The following is a 24931-nucleotide window of genomic DNA, read 5'->3' as shown; positions in this document are numbered from 1 at the left end:
CATACAAATCATACATTACAAACAGACTTTGTTTATATAAAACTATGCAGTCCATGACATTTATTGATCAATGCACTGTTGTCCAGCTGAATAAAAAAAAAAAAAATGAAACTAACAGAAGATGGACATTTCAATGATGTCACTGATTTAAAATGCCTTGTTCTTAAAAGCTGATGCATCATTGTCTTATTAAAAACAAACAATATTTATCCACAGCAGTGGCAAACTGTATACCTGAATCTTTGGAAAATATAAAACCCTAAATTACATAACTGAATTTAGAAATCAGTCACACAGTATTTCGGATTTCCATCTTAATGGCTACTATCTAAAATGAGTGAAATATATTTCACCGTTCTCGCTGTGGAGCAAGCTCACAACTTATTTCATGTAATACAAACATCTTATTTAATCACAATCGTTTACAATGAATGTACAGTGCAGGCTAGTGAGGTTGTGCCATTTCTCTCCACCCTGACGTTACCTCTCCCCGTCTCTCTACAGCAGTCTCAGTCCAGCTTACAGGGCATGCACAGTGGCACTTCCTGATAGGTTGTTTTAAGCACTCAAATAGAAAACAACAATCATTTTCTTTTCTTTTTTTAAATACCTGAATGCTTAGAAATACAATGACAATGAAAAGTAAGATAGCTTAGTTTTACTCAAATTTAACATGACAGAGGTGTTGTGTACTACAAGTCCCAGAATTATATGGTTTCAAATAAAAATTGATGACAGGTTTATGTTTATGAAATGACTGTATGCATATCGCAGAAGACATTCGATTTAAATTTCGTCAGTGAAAACCCAAATGCAAGCTACTGTATGTATTTGAGTAATAAAATACTTTCTTTCACTGATGTCATGATGTTGTTAGAATCACAAGCTGTTTGCAGTACACGTTCAGCTCTACAGTACACAGTACAATAAGTCATGTTTGGACTTTGCACCAATGGATTTACGGCCACACGTGGGAACATTACAGCGCCAAAGATTAACGTTCAACAAACACAACTGCACATCGTCTTCAGCACATGTAGTCAGTTATCATAAAGTCTATTGTCAAATTCAACTTTTTTCTGAAATATAAAAATAAGGAGGAACCACGTAGCAAAGTATGAAGAAGGCGATAGTGCATGACAACAGTGGTTTCAGTTAGCACGGCTGTTAAGTCTGTATTTCTTTCTTCTTCAAGGCACAAGAACACTGGGAGTGTATGTCCTGAAAGGCCCTGGAGTTAAGGTGCATGTGGGCCCTCGGGGGTCTCTTGGGTCCCTCGTTCACAGGGTGATCCGGGAACAGTGGTGTTTGAGCTTGCAGGGCAACACCCCTCGGTTTAGCTGGTAAAACTCCACCAACTGGATCAAGTCAGAGAACCGCGTGTGACAGTCATCCAGACTGTATAATGACTCCCCTTCGTCGTCCACCTGCAGTGCAGTGTGCACACATATACGTGCACAACCACACACAAAGGAATAACGCACAAGAGACAGATGACTTACTAAACGTCAGGCTCAAATTGGGAAGATTATTAAAAAACAATGTACGTCCAAACAGTGGATTGTACTCACAGGTAAGATCTGAAAGTGCTTGATTTTCTGCATGTGGCACAGCGACAGTACAAATGTCTTCGGGTTGCTTTGGCTGTCTCTCAGAAGAAATACTCTGAAAACAAGAACGCATTTAAATGTTCTCACTTCAACCATATTTGAGATTTCCCAAAAAATATATTAATATATTTATATTGTCTCTTGAAGTCCAGTCTATTATGGCCCACTAGAGAATATTGCTGTAAAGATACATTTAGATGTTGTGATGATATAATAATTCAAACGCTTTATGTTTCTTCTTAAAAATAATCTCTACAATTATTACATTTTGTAACTACCCACCACATAATTGCACAAATGTATTGTGAACAGAAATGTATTTGTTCAATTCAAATGTGACTCACATTAAAAAGGTATTTTACAGGGAAATCACCCTTTATTAACAGAACTACCAACCTTGTCCTTTAGAAAAGAAGGTATAGCAAAAAAAGCCTCACTGTTGAGGATCATGCACCGAATGCTGTAAACCCAGAGGTCTACCTACTACAACCTAATGTCTTTAATGACATAATGTAACGACAGAAAAGCACTATAACTGCTTACCCATCGATAAGACCCTGTTGAGTGATTAGACGCTGAGCCTCGTCCCGAGACAGTTTGCCGTGGAACCAGGACTGAGCCAAGTGGAGAGCTAAAGCACAAAGAGAAACAATATGTTGCAAATTATCCATTTCACTTATGTACAGAGGGCAAATCAAAAATAATAGAAAAGTGACGCACAAACCTATGATTGACACTGAGCTCTGTGATGTGGAGGGGCTCCCGTGGCTGCTCAGACGGTGGCAGCTCTTCCTCTACAGGAGAAATGAGTTACAGTCACAATGTAAGTTAAAGTAATGTTAACTTATCCTATTACAATCACAACTTATGATGCGCTTACAACTGTTGACTTAAGCTCTATTTTGTTGTGTTAAGCAACTATGTGTATGAATATACTGTTGAATATTAAAAAGTACTATGCTAATTCCTAATAACTCTTGTTACCCTGAACATGAACATATTTGATGTTTGTCGTTTGTCAGAGCTCATAATAACATTTTAATGATTTGTTCCTAGATTCTCTCACACCCTTTTTTCATTCCAGAGTTTTCATTAAGTAGATGTTTTCACCAGGTGATAGCCAGACTTACCCTCCATGACAGGCCTTCCTCTACGGCCACAGACAGCGCCTCAGATGGGTTCTCAATAACCCGACTCTTTAGGCCAGAAAAGTCCATCGCCACCAGTGAATTCTCTGAGATACTTCTCTGAAATTGTACACATACGTTGAAATGTTATTTTTGTACTGACCGTATGACTTATTTTTCTTTCAATTATTCCCCTGTTGTTTATTTTGCTTTATTTTCTCATACAAAAAAAATACTATAAAGATATGTTTTTTATTTTACAAAATACCCAAATGTTTTCCTTTTTGGGGGTTGATTTCCTTTGTATACTGTGGAAGAGGAGTAGACTGACTTTTGCTGTCTCATGGTATTGTATTGCCATCTAGTGTCTGAATAAGGACTCCATTTTTATCATTTCTAGATGATGCAGACAGAAAACTCTGTTGAAAAGGGATTAGAGTGGCTTTGAAAAGAATGACACATGGGCACATTTTAGTCCTTTAAGCTGCCATATAGTGAGTGGCTCACTGCACACACTCAAGAAAATTCTTCTTATCAGGATTACCAAGAAGCTTTTAATATTACCACATTTGTTCCTCTACCAGCTACTAAGCTTAGACTATAAATGAGTGGTTAAAACAAAGTGAGCAGTGTTTGTTTGAGCATAGAGGCATTACCGTCCGTCTTATGCACTCTGCCCCCCAATTCCAATGATGTAAAGATACCCATCATTGTGCATATATATGTGTTACTTAATATTGTATACGATTACAGCTTTTTATTAAATTTCAGTGATCATATGAAGCCGTTTTCTCAAGGTAGCATGTTTAGCTAAATCTGTCTAGTGCAGCACAGGAGATTCAGCAGCCTGACCGTGCATTTGGCAGATTCATGTACTCTCGTATCTTTCTAGCTAATCCTCTTGGCGAGGCTGTTGGTGACCCTCCGACAGCAGAGAAGAGGTGATGAGTTGTTAAATCTGAGAGCAGCTGATCACTGTGTATTTTTAGAAAGTGATGGGTTCATGAACATGTCCAAAAGACATAAATAGATTGTGTTCACTGCCACAAAAATACTCCCAGTAGAGTCTGAGGCTATTCTGAGACACCAAACCCACATGAACACACCGAAGGTGCCTCATTTGTCCTATGCAATTATATTACAACACTGCTATGTGTTGGCCCGACACATTTTTAAGGCATGAAAACGTATATTTAAAGCTGCATTAATGGATTTTCTTTGGTCACCTGGGAGTAGTGGAACAAGCTAGAAAAACAACAGACACCGTACTACCTTATAAAGTTGATATGGCAAACTTGTTCACAAACATTTAACTATACAATGTCCCATTTTCACTTTCCTGGTCTCAAACCAACTCCTGAGTAAAATGTTTTTTTTAGCTGTTAAATGCTCTACCATGTTCTCCAGCTAGTTGCTGTCGTTATCAGTCTGTCATTTGGTGCTTGAGAGGTATTATAAGTGGGTACATCAGAGCTTTATGGCTGAAATAAGTTCCCTGCTTGGGTTTGAAACAAGGTTGGTGAGGACAGTATGTGGGCTGAATCACCAACACGCCAACGCTGACCCAACCAGGTGAAGTTAAGGCAAACTGCAGATGTTGTGTTAACTGCGTGAGCTTTATCACAATCTTTTGATCCACTGTTGATATAAGCTTACCAAAGTACATTTTTAATGTGAGGATATAAGCTTTTAAGGCATTTTCAAGTGAGTTGCATGACATACAAATAAGACATTCAGCTTACCATTGGCGAAGCTTTTTGTTTCTGGTGTGGCTGAATGAAGTTTTGGTACAGTTCCATCCCATACTGGAACACACAAAAAAAGTCAGCATTTTAAATTCCAATCTCAAATATCTATTACATCTTAACTTTAAAATACTTTCAGTATCGCTGGAGAGGAGTGATGAAAAGGGGCAGATACAAATAAAGCCTGTTAAGCTTGACTGTATATTATTTATAGACCAGCAGGAGAGTGACTAATGCTCTTAAGTGTATCCATCAGATATCCAGACAATGAACACATGCTGCTTCTATAAAGGCTACGAGTGCTAATCCAGCATCACTCAGTAGTTTCCCCTGACCTCCTCCCAAAGCTAAATCTGATTCTAGCACTGACTCAGCATTCCTCCTCTTAGACATCACCAGTTAGTGATCAGCGAGCCAACCTTTAACAAGCGCATGGCTGTGATCCAGCAGGTCCTGGTCTGCTCATCATCCGCACAAAGCAGCTTCAAGTCCCGGGCTGAACTACACTTTGTGGACTGGAGACAGAAGTTACAAGAGAAAGGGAGTTCAGCATGCTGAGAATCAATACTCTACTTCTGCTCCTTTGGTGCAGTTTGGGCATTTCTAGAGAGTGATTGGTACCTTGACACAGAAGCCATAATCTGTAGGAGCTCCATGTAGTTTTTTGGCTGACAACACTGTGTAGACATCACTGTCACTGAAATCGGCAATGAACTGGAGATGCCTTGGTTCCTGTAAACAAAGGAGGAAGTCATTATAAAACAAAAGCACAGAAAGAACTTTCATGCAACATCAAATCAAAGTTTTGGGTCTAGTATTGATGGAGAGGCATGTAAGGTCTGTGTTTGTGTGTGTGTCAGTATTGCAGTCTTGCCTCTTCAATAATTCTGATGATGTGGTCACTAATGTGAAGAACACAGTAATTTATTTTTGTAAATGAATTGGACATGAAGCATGCAGAAGGTACACATTAAAAATATAGGGTCTGTAACGAGACAGTATCAGTGCCCACATTGTGCCAAAGAAACATTTCAAAGAAAGAAAAAGGCACAAAGATTGCCATTGTTCTGCTTTCATGTGACGCAGCGGCCCGACTTCCTTATTTAAAGTAATGCCTCAGCCGTTAGCGACTGTGCTGACTGACTAGCAATGTGTCCGACCACAGATGAATGGTAAACCTGCTAGAGTAAAAGTGGGCGCCATACCAAAGCCTCCCTGCACCCGACAACAAAAGGTCTACTGTTGTAGGAAATGAAAGCAGTTGAGAAATGGTTGTGTTGGCACGCCGTGTGCCTAGGTATAAGCTTCACTTGTCAGCAGCTTTGAGAATCCTGTTTCTGCCTGGGTGACATGCCAGCTGACCTAAGGAAAATCAAGCTCAACCTGTTCCACTGCCCTCTCTAAGCACGAGTGAGATATATACAGAGGATGAACTGTTGGCCCCACAGTGTACCAACAGTAGTCTTTTCCAATTGTATCATAAATATTACAGCGCAACTACAGTATGTGCATTCAATTCAAGCAAGCACTCCAGACCAATGTAATGCAACAACATATAAATATCCAAATAGGATATAAAATAGGATTGCGTGCAACAGAATGGTTTTAATTATATGCAACAAATAACCCATGTGGTATTCCGCTTCTTATATTGCTCTTAACATTTCGTAAAATGCAGACAACATTCTGTAGCTGAGTCATTTTGTTTTACTGACCTTGGAAGTTCCCTTATTGGAGAAATAAAGCCCCGACCTCCGCAGGACAAAATAAAACTTCTTCCAAGACTTCCTGCTTTGCTCTTTGGCATGGAGGTGTCCATGTATCTCTGGACAAGTGCTGGAGTTGAGAAAGGTCTGTGTTGGGGAGAGAAATATGTGTCAATAGATGGGTGTGAAGAGTTGACTCTTAATGTAAAAACACATTTAGACAGGAGTTTGAGAGCCTCACAATTGGCACTCAATAGGGAAGAAAGTGCAGCGTAAACAGAAAGAACTTAATACCTGTATGAGCTGAGAGTGATCCACCACCCCGTTGGTTTCACTGGATATGGAGACCATGTGATCCGGGAAGAAATCCTACCAATATGAAAGCAACATCATTTGTTACAACACTCTTTAGTCTCCTCAACCCACACAGTAGTCGGAATACAGGTGGTTGGTTCAAAGAGAGACTGCCCCGAGGCAAAATCATGCGTGTGAACCCATCACCATACCCACAGCATAACGCTATCACAAACTCACCAGGGGTTTCCTGAAGAATTCATATTTAGCATAATTCTTCCTAAAATACAGCCGGCAGTCTGTGTCCATTCCCCAGCCTGACAGCACCTCCATAACGGACTCATGGTCTTCAATGGTTCTCTCTAGTGAGACCAGGAGGACAAGAAAAATAAAATCAATTACAGGTTGTTTTTTTCACTCCTCTATGGATAAAAGATGGAGACGGAATAGAATCAGCTGTAATGCTAAAACCAAAGTGAAATACATACGTTTAAATGTTCTTAATCATAATGCAAAGATTTCCTGACAAGAGATTATTGCTTTACTTGGAGGCACACAGTTTTGATCATCAACCTTATATCAACGTGTAACCTCTGGATGAGAGCAGAGGTCTCAAGAGAATCAGTAGAACATACACATGAATTATTTCCCAGAACTTGAAATGAGTGAACACAAATGTTTCCCCCTGATTCAACAGACAGCACACGAGAAGCAGCCCTCAACTTTGAACAAACACTCAGGGCAAATACGTCATCAGACAACAAGTAACTATTCATGATTTACATGGCTGATAATATGATTGTGAGGAATTAGATACTGTATGCCTTGCTTTGTTCACTATTTGATTTAATAAGCATTTATAGATATGAACTTTGAGTGCTCTGCAAAAAAGCAGGAAAACAGTGAAAAATACAGTGAAAACCATGCATCTCATTTCAGAAAAAGGTAAATAACAAATATCTATATACATGTTTTTCACAATACAGCAATACGTGGCTTTGATGAAAGAACACATTTATGACTGGAACAGAACAGATGGATGAATTATGTAGTCATACTGCCCCTCAGCAGATCAGTGTTAATATATCAATGACAGATATGTGTGTTTTTCACTGTTGGCTTATTAAGAACTATATTCAATGTCAGTCATACATCACTCTTGAATGCAAATGGTAATGTTCCTTTGATAAACAAATACTGCCGTTACAGTACATGTTACATAAGTGGTTACAACTAAAAGCAAACTATTCAATGCAATGCATCACTACCAATGTTCCTTAACGGTAGTATGAAGTATGGCCTTCAAAGTGCTTTAAATTCAAATGTATCAAATTAGCAGCAGGTAATGTGGCTTAAACATGTAGACCTCACGGCAACCTCTTGCATTTCACAACAGAATATGCAGACAATACCAGTAGGGATGTAAATTGTACAAGTGAGAGAAAATCTCTATACCCCATTGAAGACAGTGATTGTCTCCATACATGCATTGCACTACCTCTCTCCTAATGCAATGCCAATGGAGGATAAGAAATAATATTCTATGCAAGGAATATATATGATTGATGCCTCGCAGTGATAAAGACACAATCCGTACCAAATATTAGCCCTCCTCATATTCTACACGATGTAATTGGGCACTAAACTTTGAACACAAACACAAAGCAGTGCTCTGTTCCACTCACATATATCGTCAAGTCACCTGCCCACTGCCCCCACTACCTACTACTGCCACTCCCATCAAATCAAGCAAACCTCACCCCTAGTACTAACAGCATTACCATCACATGGTGAATACCAGTGCATACTATCAAATGTGTGTACAGTTTGATCAACATCACTTAACCTGAGCTGCCTCCACATAATATCTAATACTCTCACAACATGTGAGATTTGATGAGGATAATGATCATGCATGATTTTTTACATTCTCACAGAACAATGCTATTTATACAGAAAACAACATTTTACCTATTCCCAGATGAGAGACGTGTTCAAACAGGGTCCAGCTGTGGTCATCAATGCAGTGGTTCTTCAAGACAAACAGCTGGCATATGTCCCGGGCAGTGATGTCACTGGGAACCTCCACTGCCCTGCTGGTGTTATCTTCATTATAAACTTTGATTACCTGAAAACAGAAGCATAGAATCAACAACCACTTCAACCTCTCAGCAGCATGGGGTACTTTTTTTTACCTTTGAGGAGCACAAGCAGAGAGTGGTTTTTGACTTGAAGTAGTGCAATGAAAAGTATTAAAAGTGAGGCAAAGTATCAGACAAATTAATCAGGTTGACCATCAAACACCAGTGAGGTAGCCCTCGTTTCCTACTGCAGCAACAAAATATTTAGAAAATTAGCGTTGATGAAGGACCTTACAAAGTAGAGAACAATGTGCAAAGCATGTTCCAGGATGTAAATAATCGAGCTTGTGAAGTGTATTAATCTTGCAATACCACATTGAGACATCAAACACTTAAAAAATGAATCATCTGAAAGAAGAACTTACCCCCCTGTTTGGAGCCAAGCAGTGTTCTGAGTTTGTACAAGATCTGTAGCCTATGCATGGCTGAGTACACAGCATTGCAAAAGAGAGCTTTTGTAGGAAACATAAAAACACACGTCTGACAGCACTGCGAGCGTCAGCTGGGAAGGACCGAGACTCTATCTCTATCTCTATCTCTCCCGCTCTCTCCCTCCCTCTCTCGCTCTGTGCTGCAGTGAAGCTGAAAGGAGGCAATTAGGCAAAACTGCCTCTTAGCACAGCGCTGTCCCAACTCCACATACCGTATCTGTATTGCTGGGGGTGGATACCAAATCACCTGCTACCTTTCACCAACACTAAGCGTCAGAGATCAATCTGCTCATTAACTAGAGTCCCTTTCAGAAATGCACCACACTAGGTCGGATCTTAAACCATCTACGTATCACTTTTAACATTGCACTAGTCTGAATTGAGAGAGAGTAAGATTACTTACAGGTCTTGTATTGCCTTCTCTAACATCACTGTATTCATGTATCTATATCTGCATCTCCTATTCACAAAATCCGTTTTCATAAACTAGGAAATACTGTAAAAGAGTCCATTTTCAGAAGTTGAGGAGATCGACTTTGTCATATCAGATCAGATACAAAAAAACTATTTTCCCCTTTCGGTGATTAAGGTCTCCTGCCGTAAGGAACATTAACCTAAAAGTCAGAATTACAAGATGCCATAACTTTAACAGCTAGATGAAGCCAGCAATGTTACCTATTCAATGTTTGAAAATGGCTCCAACCCCCTCTCCATGCTCATTCACACGCCTATGGCAAGCAGAAGTCCAGCATAATGCCCTGCAAGAGCCCACACAGCAATTACAAAGGTGCTGGTTAAATGTAATGCTAGTTGGGTCAACTCTGTCTAAAATGTTGACATAGGCGGGTGCGGAGACAGGGTATGGAGGGGAGCAAAATAAAGACCAAATGACTGTCTTTTTGTTTTCTTTCTATGCGCGCTATTGGTAGTTCAAAGCTGGGCAGGGCCAGCCTGCTTCCTTTTGTGGAGAGAAAAGAGGTCAGCGCTCTCCAGCGGGGCTGAGGTTTGAGCCCTCAAGGAGCCATCAGCAAATGGGAGTCTTCAGCTATGACATCATCTCTCAGTGTAAACCATTTAGTGTTTAATCAGCCCACTTGGAGCCTGACAAAGACAAATATCTTTGCTTGTGGATGTCTCACAAAGACGAGGGCGTACAGTACACTAAACGGATTACTCCAGCAGCCCGTGTTTTAATATAGTTAACACTGCAGGTTAATTATCAAACCTCTTGTTTAAACCAAATCAGAGACAACTACAGCTGAGAACAGTAGACATCATATTCATTTAAAATAAACAAACTCCAGATCATAAAAAAAAAGGTATGATGGTATGGTATGGTCATAACTGCATCTAGCCCGCACTCTTGTTTAGCTGCTGTGAGGAAGCGGCTTCCTGAGAGTCGGCCAAATCAAATCATTCAGGCATCACATTTCACCAGGGACAGGGTAGGGTTTGTCAGAGGGTGAGGAAACCTTTTTGGGGCATTAGCATTGCAGATGTACTCCATGTTTGCAGTCCTTAACACAAACACACACACACGACTGAAAGGTAGTTTCGTGAAAAATTTAGTTTGGATGTCGAGGAAACACGCATCCACAATGAATGGAAATTAAATTAAATTACATTAATCCATTCAATCACTCAGACCATAGCCTGTAAACTCTTCCACATACAACGGCCACTTATATGACCCCTTTACAAGAGGAGGAGGCAGGGAGACAACCCAGCGTTGCAGAGCAGGATGTTATGGTCTAAATGACTTACTGAAGTTTTGTAAAGACCTCTGGCAACTCTGAGGCCACTGATGTGTACAACCGATGAGATGAAGACACACATGTGCATACAAACTGTTGCTTCAGGACGGTGTGGCAAACAGAAGGCCAGAAACAATCACACAAACAAATGTAGGTTCTATGGCCTGCTGAGACCAAAGCTTTTACTTGTGTTGAATGACAGCAACACATCGGCAGGAAAACACACCACCCCAGCATCATGCTGTGGGGTTGCGTCTCTGCAGCAGACCTTAGAGGAATTTTAGAGGGTAAGCAGTCTGCTACAATCCCAATCATAAAGCATTGTCTATTTTCTACTTCCTCGATACTAAACATTTTACACTGTGTTTAAACAATGTAAAGTATGTTCATATTAAATAAAAAAAATAGAATGTAGAGGCATGATGGAGTGTGGAAGTGTCCTGATGTGAAGCCTGGTTCTTGTGACAATATCTATGAAACTAACTTCCAAAGATTGATTTTTTTTTTGGGGAGGTGCTTTATCACCATGTTACTTCTGAGGGCGGACATCTGAACCACACAAGCAGAGCAGTTTCCTGTGCTGTCTCCATGGTTACTGTGATAGTATTATTTTTATTTTTTGCATAATTATCACAAATGATTTGATGTCAGATAGTGGGTGTTAGGCCTAAGGATACCAAAATGGTGCTTACATGGTTTGGCATCAAAAGCATTTAAAAGTGAGGATTTTAATTAGGAATTCTGCTCTGCAGGTTAGTTTAGATTCACTAATTAACTTAGCAGATGTCTGAGTCATGCAAATATCTTGTTGGTTGTTTTCCAAACATAGAAAATATTCCATGTTGAATCACAAAGACAGATATAAATAAAACAAACAAGATGTTCATAACATCAACAGATAGGTCATGGCACAACCCAAACTGTAATTACTTTTACTTCCTAAAACAACTTACTGTATCATTATGCATCATTTCTCATTCATAACATTGAGTGGAAGACACTGTTAATCATTGGTTAGGAGTTTCTAATAAATGGCCAGGCAAGGTAGCATGCTGTGTACTCGGCTGCTGTCTTTATCAGTGAACACAGAGCTGCATTCATCAGCAAGTAACCCTGATCCAAATGTAAACAGGCTTTCACCTGAATAGCATTCATGTACGCCTACGTCATGTCAATCAAGTACACCTTTTATGTTGCAACGTCTCTGTTGGGATTATTGTTCCTCACTTTGAAGGGCAAAAGAGCAAACTGGTTTCAGCTGTTCCAACTAAAAATACGAGTTGTTTTTGTAAAGACTTGGTTGCAGTAAATGGCAAAATAAGAGGTCACTTTTGAAAAATGTACAATGGTAGAAAAGTAAGGCTGACTGGGGTGAGATATTGGACAGCAATTTAATGTCTTAAAAGTACATAATGCGAATAGTTTAATTTTGATCCGATTGTGTACTATCTGAATCATATAAGCACCATAGCGATCATTCTGTTTGCTTAGTTTGGCACTAGCTAGGTTGGTTGTGCTTGATATTGATCTTTAACTTTATTGTAAAATACTTTAAAGCTCATCACCCAGATAAAAACTGCTGAATGGTTAAATTCACCAGTGGCGACACTGTCAACTATTCAAAATGTCCACACAATACAGTATTGTTAGCTTAGTCAAAACCAGCAGAGCAAACATTCAAAAATGTCCTCCAACTCAAAGAGGCAGTCAAAATTCAGTCAAAATTCTGAAACTGGTTGGTGGCGATGTCTCCGGCTGTGGCCAGAAACGTTTTAAAAGCAGTTATTCATGAAAGGATCCACTACTTAATATTAGTCACTTGAAAAAAAAATCTCACAACTGCACATGGGCAAACATAAACAAACTATATGTACGCTTGATAAACGCAGACCTCCACCAAGGACATGCCCTACACCCTTCCACCAAGTTTCATAAAAATCGGGCCAGTAGTTTTTCCGTGATCCTGCTGAGAAACAGACAAACTGAACTGAAAACATAACTTCCTTGGTGGCGGTAATAAGAATACAGTAAGTTTATAAATTACAGAATCATGACCAAGCTGTATATCTAGTGTATATCTAGTTAGCTACTTTAAAGTTGGAAAAATAAACTTGTCAGTGCCCTCTGGTGAACAAACAATGAAATGTTTCTAAATTAACGCAATCTTTTACATTTTGTGATAGTCATCAGCCAACGTACGGTGAGGAGCGAAGCAGAGGGTGAAGCAAAAGAACATGTTGTGCTGTGTTACAAAGAACCTTCGATGAAAAGCCTTGTCTGGACAAGGCAGAACAAATCCAGACATCGACTATGTAGCACTACATATAGTCTTGTTGAACATAAACTCTATTACACCTTCTTATCTCAAGGACAGCACAGTGTGAGACATTTTGGCAATTCGACCGCTTTGGTTTAACCTTGAACTGCACTCTCACAGCTGCAGCTCTATCATGTAGTGGTGGCGAGGAGGTGGCCTCCAGCCTCGTCTATCTAAGAAACCATTAGGAGATGTCCTCATTTCGAGCTTTCTCTATAAAACCAGGTGCTATTTACGCCTATAGCTCATGGCTCCCAAATAGTAGCCAAGCACTGGTTCTCTGGGTGCTGAAACAGAAATGGACCAAATGGAAAAACAAATCAAAAGCCGGGATACGGTTTGCTTTACAGAGCATCCAGCGGGCACCAATGAGGAGATGAATTGCAACAGCAGACAAATGTTATCAGGCTACACAGATAAACACGCTGGAAAGCTAGTAGCTACTTTAAACAGGTTTATATTCTTCTGAGTTTGTTGGTATTGGATTTTCACAACATATTTGACTCAGATATAGGATGTAAAAGCCACTTGAGGTGGCTTGATGAATAAGACACATTTACTGTCATTATAAAGAGGCACATCTGCAATGTTCTGAGTTATATACTATATGGTTCACGAGAAGGTGCCATATCTGTCACACAGGTCCACATTTCACTGTACGTTTCCGCTTGGCAGATTCCAGGTTTGCCAGTCTAATATCATATGAAATACAAGTCGACATCCCCGTGTCAAAGTAAACAAAAAGAGCAAGACATCAGAAGATGGAAGGCAAGAATCTATAAATCCAGAAGGAATAATGGAGCAGTATTAAAGGGGAGCAGGCCGGAATTTAAGAATTAACATTATATTGTTGTTGGAAAGTCCTACCAATGCAAAGCGCCGCTCCACAGACACTATATATGTATACTGTACTGTATATAAATATTCAGATTTTACGTGTGGGCTTGCTTTGTTCAGCATTCATGCAGATTTTATATTTTAGAATATTTCCAGAGTCCAGAGAATTGGCTACTCTCTGAGAGTAAAACATCCTCTTTTGCCATCAAATGACACGTTGCATCTGTGTCAAAGATGAATTCCCACTAATATAAGCCAACATTCTTTAAGAACCCAGTGTGAATCCCGGTGAAAGTTCAGATTGAGCAAGTAACAACAGCACAGAGAAATGATTGTTGATATAACATACATATGAAGACAAACCCTCGTTGTACACATAGTGCGCCCTTTTAGAGTGCTCACATGATGTTGGATCCGGCGCCATTTAAAAAGACGGCTCCAATTTAGAACGATCGTCAAACATGAACATAAAGCAGGTCTTCACGAATGCAGAGGAAAAATGTTAAAGAGAGAGTAGAGAAGAGATCCGTGTAAGATTCCTACCCGCTTCTGCAGACAAAGTGGTGTGATGGCAGGCAAGGTGACTCTTCTCGCATGGAAATTCATGATTCTGCCTTAGGTGCACAATTAACTGCGTGATAGGTACATAGTAACTGAAAATAAGGATAATGTACCAATTGTAGTTGTCAGGATAATTAATAATATAATAAACAGTACTTAATACTATATGGTAACCCTTTTGAAAGCTGTGAGGATGACATCCCTCACAATGAAAGTGTGAAAAACTCAGTCATGTCGCCTACCCACAACTCAAACTCCTCCTTTGTCCTTGGGATTGTAAAAGGTTTTCATTTTCTCTCTTCTTAGAAAGGCAGTTCCAATAAACGACACAGAAAAAAAAAAGGATTTTCTCATGAATTACAAAGCTACTGTTAAATTCTTGGAATCAAAGTAATAAATTCTGCCTGGCAATAATGTGAAAAATACAGCAAATAAGCTGATGATTTCCCAAAGAGTCCACGTATCATATTTCTTCTTACTTTGTAGCCAGACACTAGACAGCTATTTTTAGTCTCAGAAGTGAAATACACTTCACCAAACAAACATTCACAAGCATATTCATGAAAATGTCGCATTGTAATATGTTGTATGATCTATGTGCATGGACATTAGTCAAGGAAATGGGCAAAAAAGTGATCCTTAAAGAGTCTCCAATTTAAATAATTAGAAACTGAAGAGCGTACTAGGGAAATCTAAAAAAAGTTGTATCCTTGCAGGACAGTTTGCCTCTTTCTGCAAACATTAATAAGACTGCGTTTCTAATTACTTATATATATATTCAATTATCATTACCATTTTAGTCTTTCAGTCTTAACAATATTCTGAATATACTGTAGTTTTTGTTGATATTCATACACTGCTTTGGCACTAGTGTATCTAATGTGATCATGCCATTTGGGCCCTTTGTGAGCGAGAGAGAGAGAGAGAGAGAGAATTAGAGGTCCAAAATAGCCCACAGCCTCAATTCACAACCCGCATCTGTTTTACTGTAAGACTAGACAAAGAGGCCTTGTAAATATGAGTGTGCCATCTTTACAAGACACTCGCATTTTCAAGCCTCAGTCTTAACCAAATCAATGTCAAATAAAACAAATTTTTTAAAAGGTTGACGGGCATAGTTTAGGTCAAATAGAATTGTGAATTGTTTGCCTCTAGTTTAACATATTTAAATGCACCTCACTTTCCACTGGTACTACTATAATGAAGTAGACTTTTCAGAAATGACATGAGCACAAGTATGAACAAGTGCTTGCGCAAAAGATACCAGATGCTGTGGAGAGGGGTGGGGGGGAGAGATGCCATTTCAATAAAACTATGAGTGCACTTATAAGGGTGTGGGTCTATTTATTTTATCTCCTCACCAGCACCAATCACTGTCCTCCATTTCAACTCATGAGAACCTCCCACAACAGGCTTCATGTTTATCTGGAAACACAGCACACTGGCTTGTGAGTGCGCAGACAAGCAGACGCTGCTAGTTATCACACAGCTAAAATGAATTGGAATTAATGGAGCCAGAATGATAACAGAGTCTCCACAACTCCCATAACAAAGCCAGCCCTAGACACATTGTCCTTGACCACAGTTGCTTCAATGAAGACCCCTTTGCATGCTCTGTCAAAGTAACAAGACGGCAACCAGAGTAGCAGTGGTGCATACATGTAGGTATGGAGTGTACAAACACCTTTGACCGGGGAGATTCACAGTGTACCCGTCAAAGAACGGCCAGAGATATAGAGCAGTATCCATCTTGAGGAAGGACGCAGCCAGTCATGCTACAATCTTATCTACAGTAAACTTTTGTTCCCTGAATTTAGCCTTTAAGGCAATGCCTCCTGCCGACATCTTTAGCAAATACTGGGGGAAAAGAAGTCCCTAAAATAATAGTAGCTATCGTCCACACACATAACCACCAAGAGGACGCTTCCAAAGCACTGACTTTAAATTCTGTTTTTAGATGTTATTGCTAAAAAATGAAATCAAAATAAATGTAGATGTTACTGCTGTTGTGCTTTTGCACACGGTGGAACAATGCGAGTCGGATACCAGTGATTACTGTTGTTGGACTTCTAGTCCACTTGCATTCAGGAGCAGAAAATGGAAATACTCGAGTAAATTGCCTTTAAATTATAGTTCAGTACAGGATTTTGAGTAAATGTCTTGTGTTGCACCTTCCCTCTCTGGCGCCACAAAATCCAAAGCATACTAACTGTACTTGAGGTGTGCTGTGACATAGACAGTTAACTATGCCAACCTTCAGTGAGGTGAGGGATGTCTTTTCGTTCACACTACTAAATGTTAGACTGAAAAAAAGTTGGTATTTTTAGGTGTATTCACATATTTAGCGCTGTCTGGATTTGGTCAGAAAAGAGTGTTACAGAGAGAGAGATGCTTCTTGTGTTTGACATAAACAAACATTCTACGTTTGGTCTATTCATATCAGACTACTCTCACAGTTTAAGCCCTGATTGTTACTGTTTATTTATACCATAGAATAATACCAGTTTGTAAACATAGTTCAACTTGAAGTTTTGTAAAAACTAGTCATGTCAATGTTTACATTCATCAACACCAAGAAGAAGAAGTGGGTTAATTTTACCAATAGCTTATTTGGTGTCAATAGTAAATGTAGAAATTGATAAAATATAAAGTCTCTTCCATCATCTACCATAGAATCATTGCAATCCTACAATATCTCTGCAGCTACTATCAAAACCGAGCATCAAAGCCCGGAAAGGTGCACATAAAACAGTTTCAGACCAACAAGTAGAATAATTTTATCTCACGACTGTCCATCTGAAAGGGGGAAGATAGATAGAAACACGTGCCTCTAACATCAGATGACCTCTTATAACACATACTCTGTTAGGCACAAGGAAGGAAAGCTTTGTTCAGAGATTACAGCATGACTCCTCATTCTAACTCCTCTGCTTCTCACGTTGAACTATTGCATTATAATGTTATTTACGGTGTTCAATGGCATACTTAATGTTGATAGAGTTTAAAAATGTCAAATGATACATGCAGTATGGCTTCAGCGTAGCTCTGTTTGGTCGGTACAAGCAGCTTTCTGACAAATGATTAAGTAGCTGAATGGAGAGAACATGAATCAATGTTTTATATTGTATTAAGTGTGACCCTGGGGAGTCCATTACATCTGCTGGAGAGGAGAGGCTGAAACTCAGAATGAAGAATGCGGACATGGTGCATGTTGCATCTGAAATAACATCTCTATAGGGGCAGGCATTTCCTCTGAGTCATATGGCTGAAGTGAAAACTCAACACCGTCTGGAAGCAGACTGCCTGTGCGCTTCTGGTTTCTGGTACGAGCCCAAGCAAGACTGCCCACTATATTCCTGGAGAGTCTAGGCTTTGCCAGATATCATGAAGATGTGCCGTTTCTTCCATGATGTTACACTCAAGGCCAGCTTACGTTGCCCTAATCAACAATATCAACATGGAATTGTCTTCACAATGACCAACCTGTAGCATGACAGACTTCTCTCTCCAACATATATGTACAGCATCATCAGGTAATGCTAAATTTGGCGTATTTGCAGAGGCATTGTGCTGTGGCTTAGCCAATAGTCTTAGAAGCTGAACCCTTAGCATTTCTAGTCGGCATTTTGTTTCCTGAGGTCCAACTCAAAAGTGACGGAGGATTTTATTCCACAAAGTAAATGGACAAATGTCTGGGTTGTATGTCTGAAACAGCTGAGGTAGTTTAGGACACATTCTGACATATTCACCATGCAAACCGATCTGTCTTAACAATCACAGTTGTCTTTACCTATTGTATGCAGAACAACGTATTTTTGGCTGTTGTGGTGACATTAAATCCAAGTTTCTCAATGACGTAATGTGGCAGTCGTGACCTAGTGGTGTTGTTATGGAAATGCTCTATTAAAACTGCAAACACAGGGCTAACAAGGGGCTCGGATAAACCAGTTTCTCAACAGTGAAATAGCTTTAATGCCTGTGTAAATAAAAGCAATGTCACGTAAAGGGTATTGACATAATTCAGCAAAGCCAATCAAATCAACTGCAGTCAAATTTTAAAACATGGTCAGCCAGACACTGACGGGCAAATTCACTTAGAACGAAATGCAGCAGCTGATAGGACCATGCATTGTGCATCAATCGCAACCGCTGTCTGCCCCGTCTCAAGGTCCGATCCACAAAAGATATTGCGCCGATATCACGACGAAAGCACGCCCATAAGGTTTTGTAGCGGAATGTAATTTGCCCTGTTTCTGCGTCTAATTGCAATTGTCCACGTGGCAAAGAATAAATGTTGCATTTGTGCCATGAGCACGATAGGAAACAAGAACAATGGCAGAGAGAAAAAGAAAGGGACGAGGTGCAGAGGCATTCCTTAAACCTTTAGCCAACCAATTTAAACATGACAAAGAGAAAGACGACTTTCGGATTTAATTCCAAGTCCGTCACTATTTTTTACCACCAACTCTTTAGATGCGTGCACATAGCAGAGGAGCAACATGTTTCTACAATAGCTCATTATATAATCTAAGCCTGCCTTTAGTAGAAGATTATTATTTGACTACCCAAAAAGAGACACTGGGAAGCTAAATGAGCTATTTTCCTTGTAGAAAGTTCGGAGTGTAAGAGGGGATCAGTGCTGCACAGTTGGAACAATGATGTCATTGGTTTCTTGAGTGCTACTGAAAGAAGGTCATAACCCCTGTGACACAAAAACAGCTGTTCACTCTGACATACTCCCTTTGTCTTGGCGGTACCGCTGCTGAAAAGACTAAGTAAGAGGCTGCCAGGCCCATCAGCGAGATACACGAGGAGCACTTTAAGATTTGCTCACAAGGAAGCCACATTGTTGCAGAGTGATGTCAACAGGGTGTCATATTGCTCCTTCACTGAGAGACTAGAGGATAATTCTCTCATGTATCAAAGAAAATGCAGAATCTGTGGAAATCCCTGATCTTCCCAATAGGCTGGTGAGAGCACAGGATAATTGGCACACGATGCCAATCACACATATACTACCAGTACAATGGAGGCACAACTTTCCTTTTTTCATTCTCAGGATTAAAGCAGCACATGAGCACAGAGTATTCTTACGCTGCTGATCATCCTTGGTAACTGATGAGCTCTGTAATTTCAAGCTTTCCTATGAGTCATTGCTTTGAGGTGCCCCCTGCTGCTACACATGCACACACAAATACACACACACACACACACACACCGCAAAGATACTGAAAAACTTGAAATCAACTTCAGCATACAGTCTATGGATCCTCATCCAGGAAATATCTAGTGGTTCACAGACCAGACTAATTTAACAGCCCTGGAAAATGTATAGACAAAATCCATTTAGAAACCCAGGCTCTTTTGAAGCAGACCCATAATTGTTAGCTTCCCAACGTAATGAATGTGCTCTCTTTTTAGAATGTGGCAGTGAGTTCTGTATAAACGTACAATCAACAACAGATCACAGTCATATTAAGTAATATTTTGCAGTGCATGATAATACATTTTCTCCTGACCTGCGCTCATTAGTATAGTTCTATGATGTTAAAGGGACAGTAATAAATGCATATGCAGATCCCACTGTTCTGATAAAACTCAGTTATCAGCTATGCATGCGGTGGTGTGTTCATGTCAACTGTCAACACGACAGTTTTCCAAAAATCATATTTTAATAAATCACAATATATCGCTTAGCTTACAGTATTGCAATACATCACAATATATATAAGGATCGTGACCCCTTTTTCATGATGTGTATTGCGTCGTCAGATTATTGCCAATACACCGCCCTATTAACCACCTACCTAATGTGGGGTTATAAGTCCATTCTCCATTCAGGACCAACACATCCACTGTGTGGGAGCCAATAAGCTCTATACAGTATATGAGCATTTAGGGCAACTCTCTTTATTTGGTTTTGTGAAGTATACAGACCCCTTTACAAGTCTGCTAGCATCATTTTGCTAGCAATGAGAAGACTTTTAACTACTTCTGTGTGAAATCAAAGACCCATTGTTTCCAAAGTAACTATGCATTTTGTGTGGTAAATGTGGCAGTTATCTTTTGTCAACCATGCCAGTGCATTACAAATCACACACCCTAAAACAAATGCAGTGTCAACTGAGTGGCTGTTGGTCACTAAGCCAGGTATTTCCTGGGTAAACCAAACAGTTATAATAAAATTTCAAACGCAATGTCTACAGGTGGTGTCACACATCGCGAGTATGCTGACTTTTATCTCTTGACTTTTATCTCTTCACTGTAACCAATTACATACTCACACACCATGTGCCCTGAGGTTTCAGATAAATCACAAGACAAACATGTCCTGCAGTTGTTTTTCTGGCACTTGTTCCAATTATAGTTAATAAAGCATAACAAAAGGCCTTTCTTTTTTTAAATAAAATGCCTCTTTGTGTCATAAACACCCCTGAGTGCTGTAAATGGAACACTCACCTGAGTTGCACTACTTTTGGTCCATGGTAATAAACATTCAGAGACAAGGGGGGAGAGGGTTGAGGCGATAAGCTCAGGGAGAGGGTTTGGAACAGGGGATGGGAATGACTCCTCTCCCTCTTCATTGCTCCTGAAGGGCAAAAAAAAAAAAACACAGGCACAGAGAGAGGAAGAAGCAGATGCTGCATAAAATGTGGCGAGCATTGTTCACATCTTATTCCAAAATATATGAGATCCCATCGTTTCAGAAAGAGCCAAGTATGTCGGGCTGAATGTCTGTGCGTTGTGTAGGAAATGATGTACACATCTACAATATTCTATTTGAAGACACAGAAGCCTCAGTAAAATGTTGGATCCAGCAGATACAGAATAAAGTTTGAGTGATATTGTAAGAAACTCTGGGAGAAAGTGCGGTCGTAGATCAAGTTTTTAAAAAGATTAATAATGGATTGGATCACCTATTTTGCCTGTCGGAGTCAGTCCAGACTGTAAAATCATAATGATGTATTACAAGACTGATTTGGCAACCTGTAGCTCAGAGAGCTGTTACAACATAGCTGAATGGGGAGTATAAATGAAGCAGGTGATAAGCACACACAAGGCTGTCTCTCCTCCTGCTCTCAACTACCGACTACGACACATCCATCAGACTTTTGATAAGATAGAGCACATGTGAGCTGCAGCTAGCAGACACAAAAGAAAAAGTGCTTGAACTGGTGGCTGGAGGAAAATATTACAATAAAAAAAGTTGCATGATCAATAAATATTGTTTTGTGATAATCTGTAAATAGTATAATTGAGTCACTCATCACAACCCTTAAGGGATGCATCTGCAAATGCTTGGTAGTATAGTAGCCAGGATATTTAGTTCTTTACTTTTATCGTCACGTTAGCTTTCAGCACACTTGGAGATGAGAGGGCCTCAGTTTCTGAAAGTGGCTGATGTCTGACTGACACTTTCTTTACTGCTCTGTAAACACAGCAGTTACTGAGTTACTAATTATCTCCCTCAAACTAACAGGTGCTTGATTTGATTCCAGGTCTTTAACTGCACTGTCGGAATACAACATTACACTCCATTGACAGCTGCGTTTGGGTCAAGCTCATTGTGTTTACAGGTACAAAGTCTACCCTACGCCTTTCCAATAGGCGCTTGTGTCTCAGTCCTGCCAACACAAAGAGTGTACTATTCTTCTGTGGGGCAGCTAACATTGCAAAGTGTAGAGTAGAAAACAGTTCTTTCAGTTTTAGAGCAACAGAATATTATTTTTGATTGAATCTTAAAAACAGACTGGTGTCATTCATGGCAAAGGGAGAAAAATGAGTCTAACCTGTTCCCCTTGCTGAGCGTAGTCCTGATCTTCTGGGCATTTGGTGTTGGTAAAGGAGCTCGCGTAGGGATGAGGGCTGGGCTGGGAAAGCCACTCGCATTACCCTTACCACTCTGAAAAATCTCTGCTTTCTCTCCGAGGCTTCCAGAAGTGTGTATTCCGTCCAGCGTGTTATTCATATCACTCATGTGGGCCGGCTAAATCCAAGGCATCATCTGGAGCAGAGACAAGAGACGAGCTGTTGGACCGGAGTGTGCAGAGCACCGTTCGAGCAAGCTGGCTGGCGGGGCTCCTCTGCTTACAGCTCAGCAGAGCACACGCGCGCGCGCGCGCACACACACACACACACACACACACACACACACACACACACACACACACACACACACACACACACACACACACACACACACACACACACACACACACACACACACACACACACACACACACACACACACACACACACACACACACACACAGTCTCTCTGGCTCATCTGCTGCCCACGAGGCTGGCCCAGTGGGGCAAAACGATCCCTCCTACCCAAACCTGATCCACCACAATAAAAGATATTTTTAACACAATGACTCCCAAAACAGCCATGCACGCCCTGACACAGTAGTGTACAAATAATCGCCTAATTTATTCCGCCTTACGTCTTTTGTTAACGTCGTGCTTTAATTTCCCTGCATTTGTTTAAGTTACCTTTGCGAGCTGGAAGCAGAACATGTGCATACGAAGCACACTTACACAAAGGGGGTGTCTTTAGCTCTGTAATGAGTCCGTGTGGGCCACCAGTACTATAAAACTTTTGTCATGGACTTCGCACAGTGATCTTAATTGCACTTTAAACTCAGTGCATTATTAGAAGACATGTGGTTGTACAGAGTAGCCAGCCAAGCGGATTGGTTGTGTTGTGGGCTATGTCATTCAGTGACAGGCTCCATGTGGGGGATGGTTGGGATGATAACATCTTTCTGAGAGGTAATGTGTAACAGAGTCTGACCAGGGGCGGACAGGCTACTGGAGATACAGGCTAACGGGCAGCATAGGGTTAAAGCAATACCTCACTACATTAACAGAAGGCACGGCTAACTTGATTACTTTGGTAAATGTGGTGCTGGTGCAGTGGTCTAACGCCAGTTGTTTTTACCTTCAGAAGCAAAAAAAATACAGAGTAAGGAAACAGTAAAACGTTGCATCTCAGAATGATAAAAGCTCATGAATGTCATCTTCCTGAATGCGTATCTTTAGTGCGGCTGTATTCTCAAAGGAAAAAAGTTTTCAACTGGTTAACCGGTTGACTGATACAAGGACAAGGAACCCCAGGCAGCATGAGAGGGCCAGAAATAACTCATAGCCTGGAACACATTATTTTGGTATCAGTCAATGCAAATGCTAATTACATAGGTGTACGATGAACGCCAAATCTATTTTAGGAACTTAATAATAGTGTTTCACAGAACTGTAAGACACAGTTTTTAAAAAACTTTTTAATGGTTGCACCAAGAGTTACTGCTTAGAAAGACCCGGCCGACTTACTGACAGACACGCAGGTTTAATTGTTGTCGTTATTTTACTGCATCAGTTACATTCCCTCATATGAATGACTGATGATTGATTGTCCTTGTCCACACAACATCATTCAATTGCAGCATGGAACATTGTTTCAGCCTCCTTGTTTTCTCTTTTGCACACATGGCTATAATGCAATGCAGAAACTAAACAACAAAAAAAAAAAAGTTGTCTGATCGTGGCAAACTTAGTTTTATTTGGATTATTTTTGCACTGTAATGCATTTTGGCTTTACATTTTACACATTGGATTTATTTAGATGCCTTTTTAAAAATAAAACAATTCAATTATTAATCATTAAGTTAAATTATTTTGGCTTTGAATGATCCATATTTTAATCCATGTTTTAATATAATTTATGAAATATTTTTTTTTAGGAATTCCACCCTGTTGGTCATTGAATGACAGGAGCACTTTTGGCTAAGTGCCAAATATGACATCATGGACACAGACTAATTGGTCTAATGAGGCCCTGCGCTGCTGCCAATTACCTTTATCAGCTCCGCTTCCAGTGCCACAGCCCAACGAGTGACCCCACTTATTTAGCTGCCGTGCCAGAGTGCTGATTGCCAGGTTTGCAAGGTGTTAATAGTAAGGACAGTATTTACACTGTTGTTCTGAAATACAGTTCAGATAAAAATAAATGTGGGGTAGCGACTCATCCATGCCTAATCCCTCTTCTCCAGTCTTGGAGTCACGTCAGTCAAGTCCATCCTGCAGGCCACCCCTAAGCAGAGCATGGACAATTAGATGGTGGAAACTGGATATTCCACCTTGCTATCGCAATGGTGGCCCACAACCTGCGGTGGCTGGGTGTCCCTATCACTGCTGTAACAACAAGTAAGACCTCTGTTTCAGCCAAGAGGTTAGCTCTGGGGAAGATGAACAACCTCGCCTGCCTCAGGCTATGTTATGGCAGATGTTGCTTAAGTGCCCTCCACCATATGGTCATTTGAAAATATCCTGGGTGCTCCACTGGTACTATAAAGTACTCATTGGAGCGTCCATTTCCCTCAGAATCCACCTTTATCTACTGCTGGAC

The 24931-nt window shown here is 40.2% G+C and overlaps 1 protein-coding gene across 1 annotated transcript; it reads right to left on the bottom strand.

Moving 5' to 3' along the window:
- Positions 1-1026: 1026 nt before the first annotated feature.
- grb14 (growth factor receptor-bound protein 14) lies at positions 1027-14568 on the bottom strand. Its single transcript, XM_076103892.1, has 13 exons — positions 14506-14568; positions 8454-8610; positions 6723-6844; positions 6483-6557; positions 6198-6335; positions 5104-5214; positions 4902-4997; positions 4480-4542; positions 2741-2857; positions 2335-2404; positions 2154-2241; positions 1572-1665; positions 1027-1427 (listed from the first exon to the last, which is right to left on the bottom strand). The coding sequence occupies exons 1-13, from the start codon at positions 14566-14568 to the stop codon at positions 1281-1283; spliced, it is 1341 nt and encodes a 446-aa protein (XP_075960007.1). The 3' UTR covers positions 1027-1280.
- Between the last annotated feature and the right edge of the window lie 10363 nt (positions 14569-24931).

This window comes from Anarhichas minor, unplaced genomic scaffold (genome assembly GCF_050575085.1).
Source record: "Anarhichas minor isolate MPS153535 unplaced genomic scaffold, ASM5057508v1 ptg000004l, whole genome shotgun sequence".
Classification (NCBI taxonomy): domain Eukaryota; kingdom Metazoa; phylum Chordata; class Actinopteri; order Perciformes; family Anarhichadidae; genus Anarhichas; species Anarhichas minor.
This window is presented reverse-complemented; position numbering and strand designations above follow the sequence as displayed.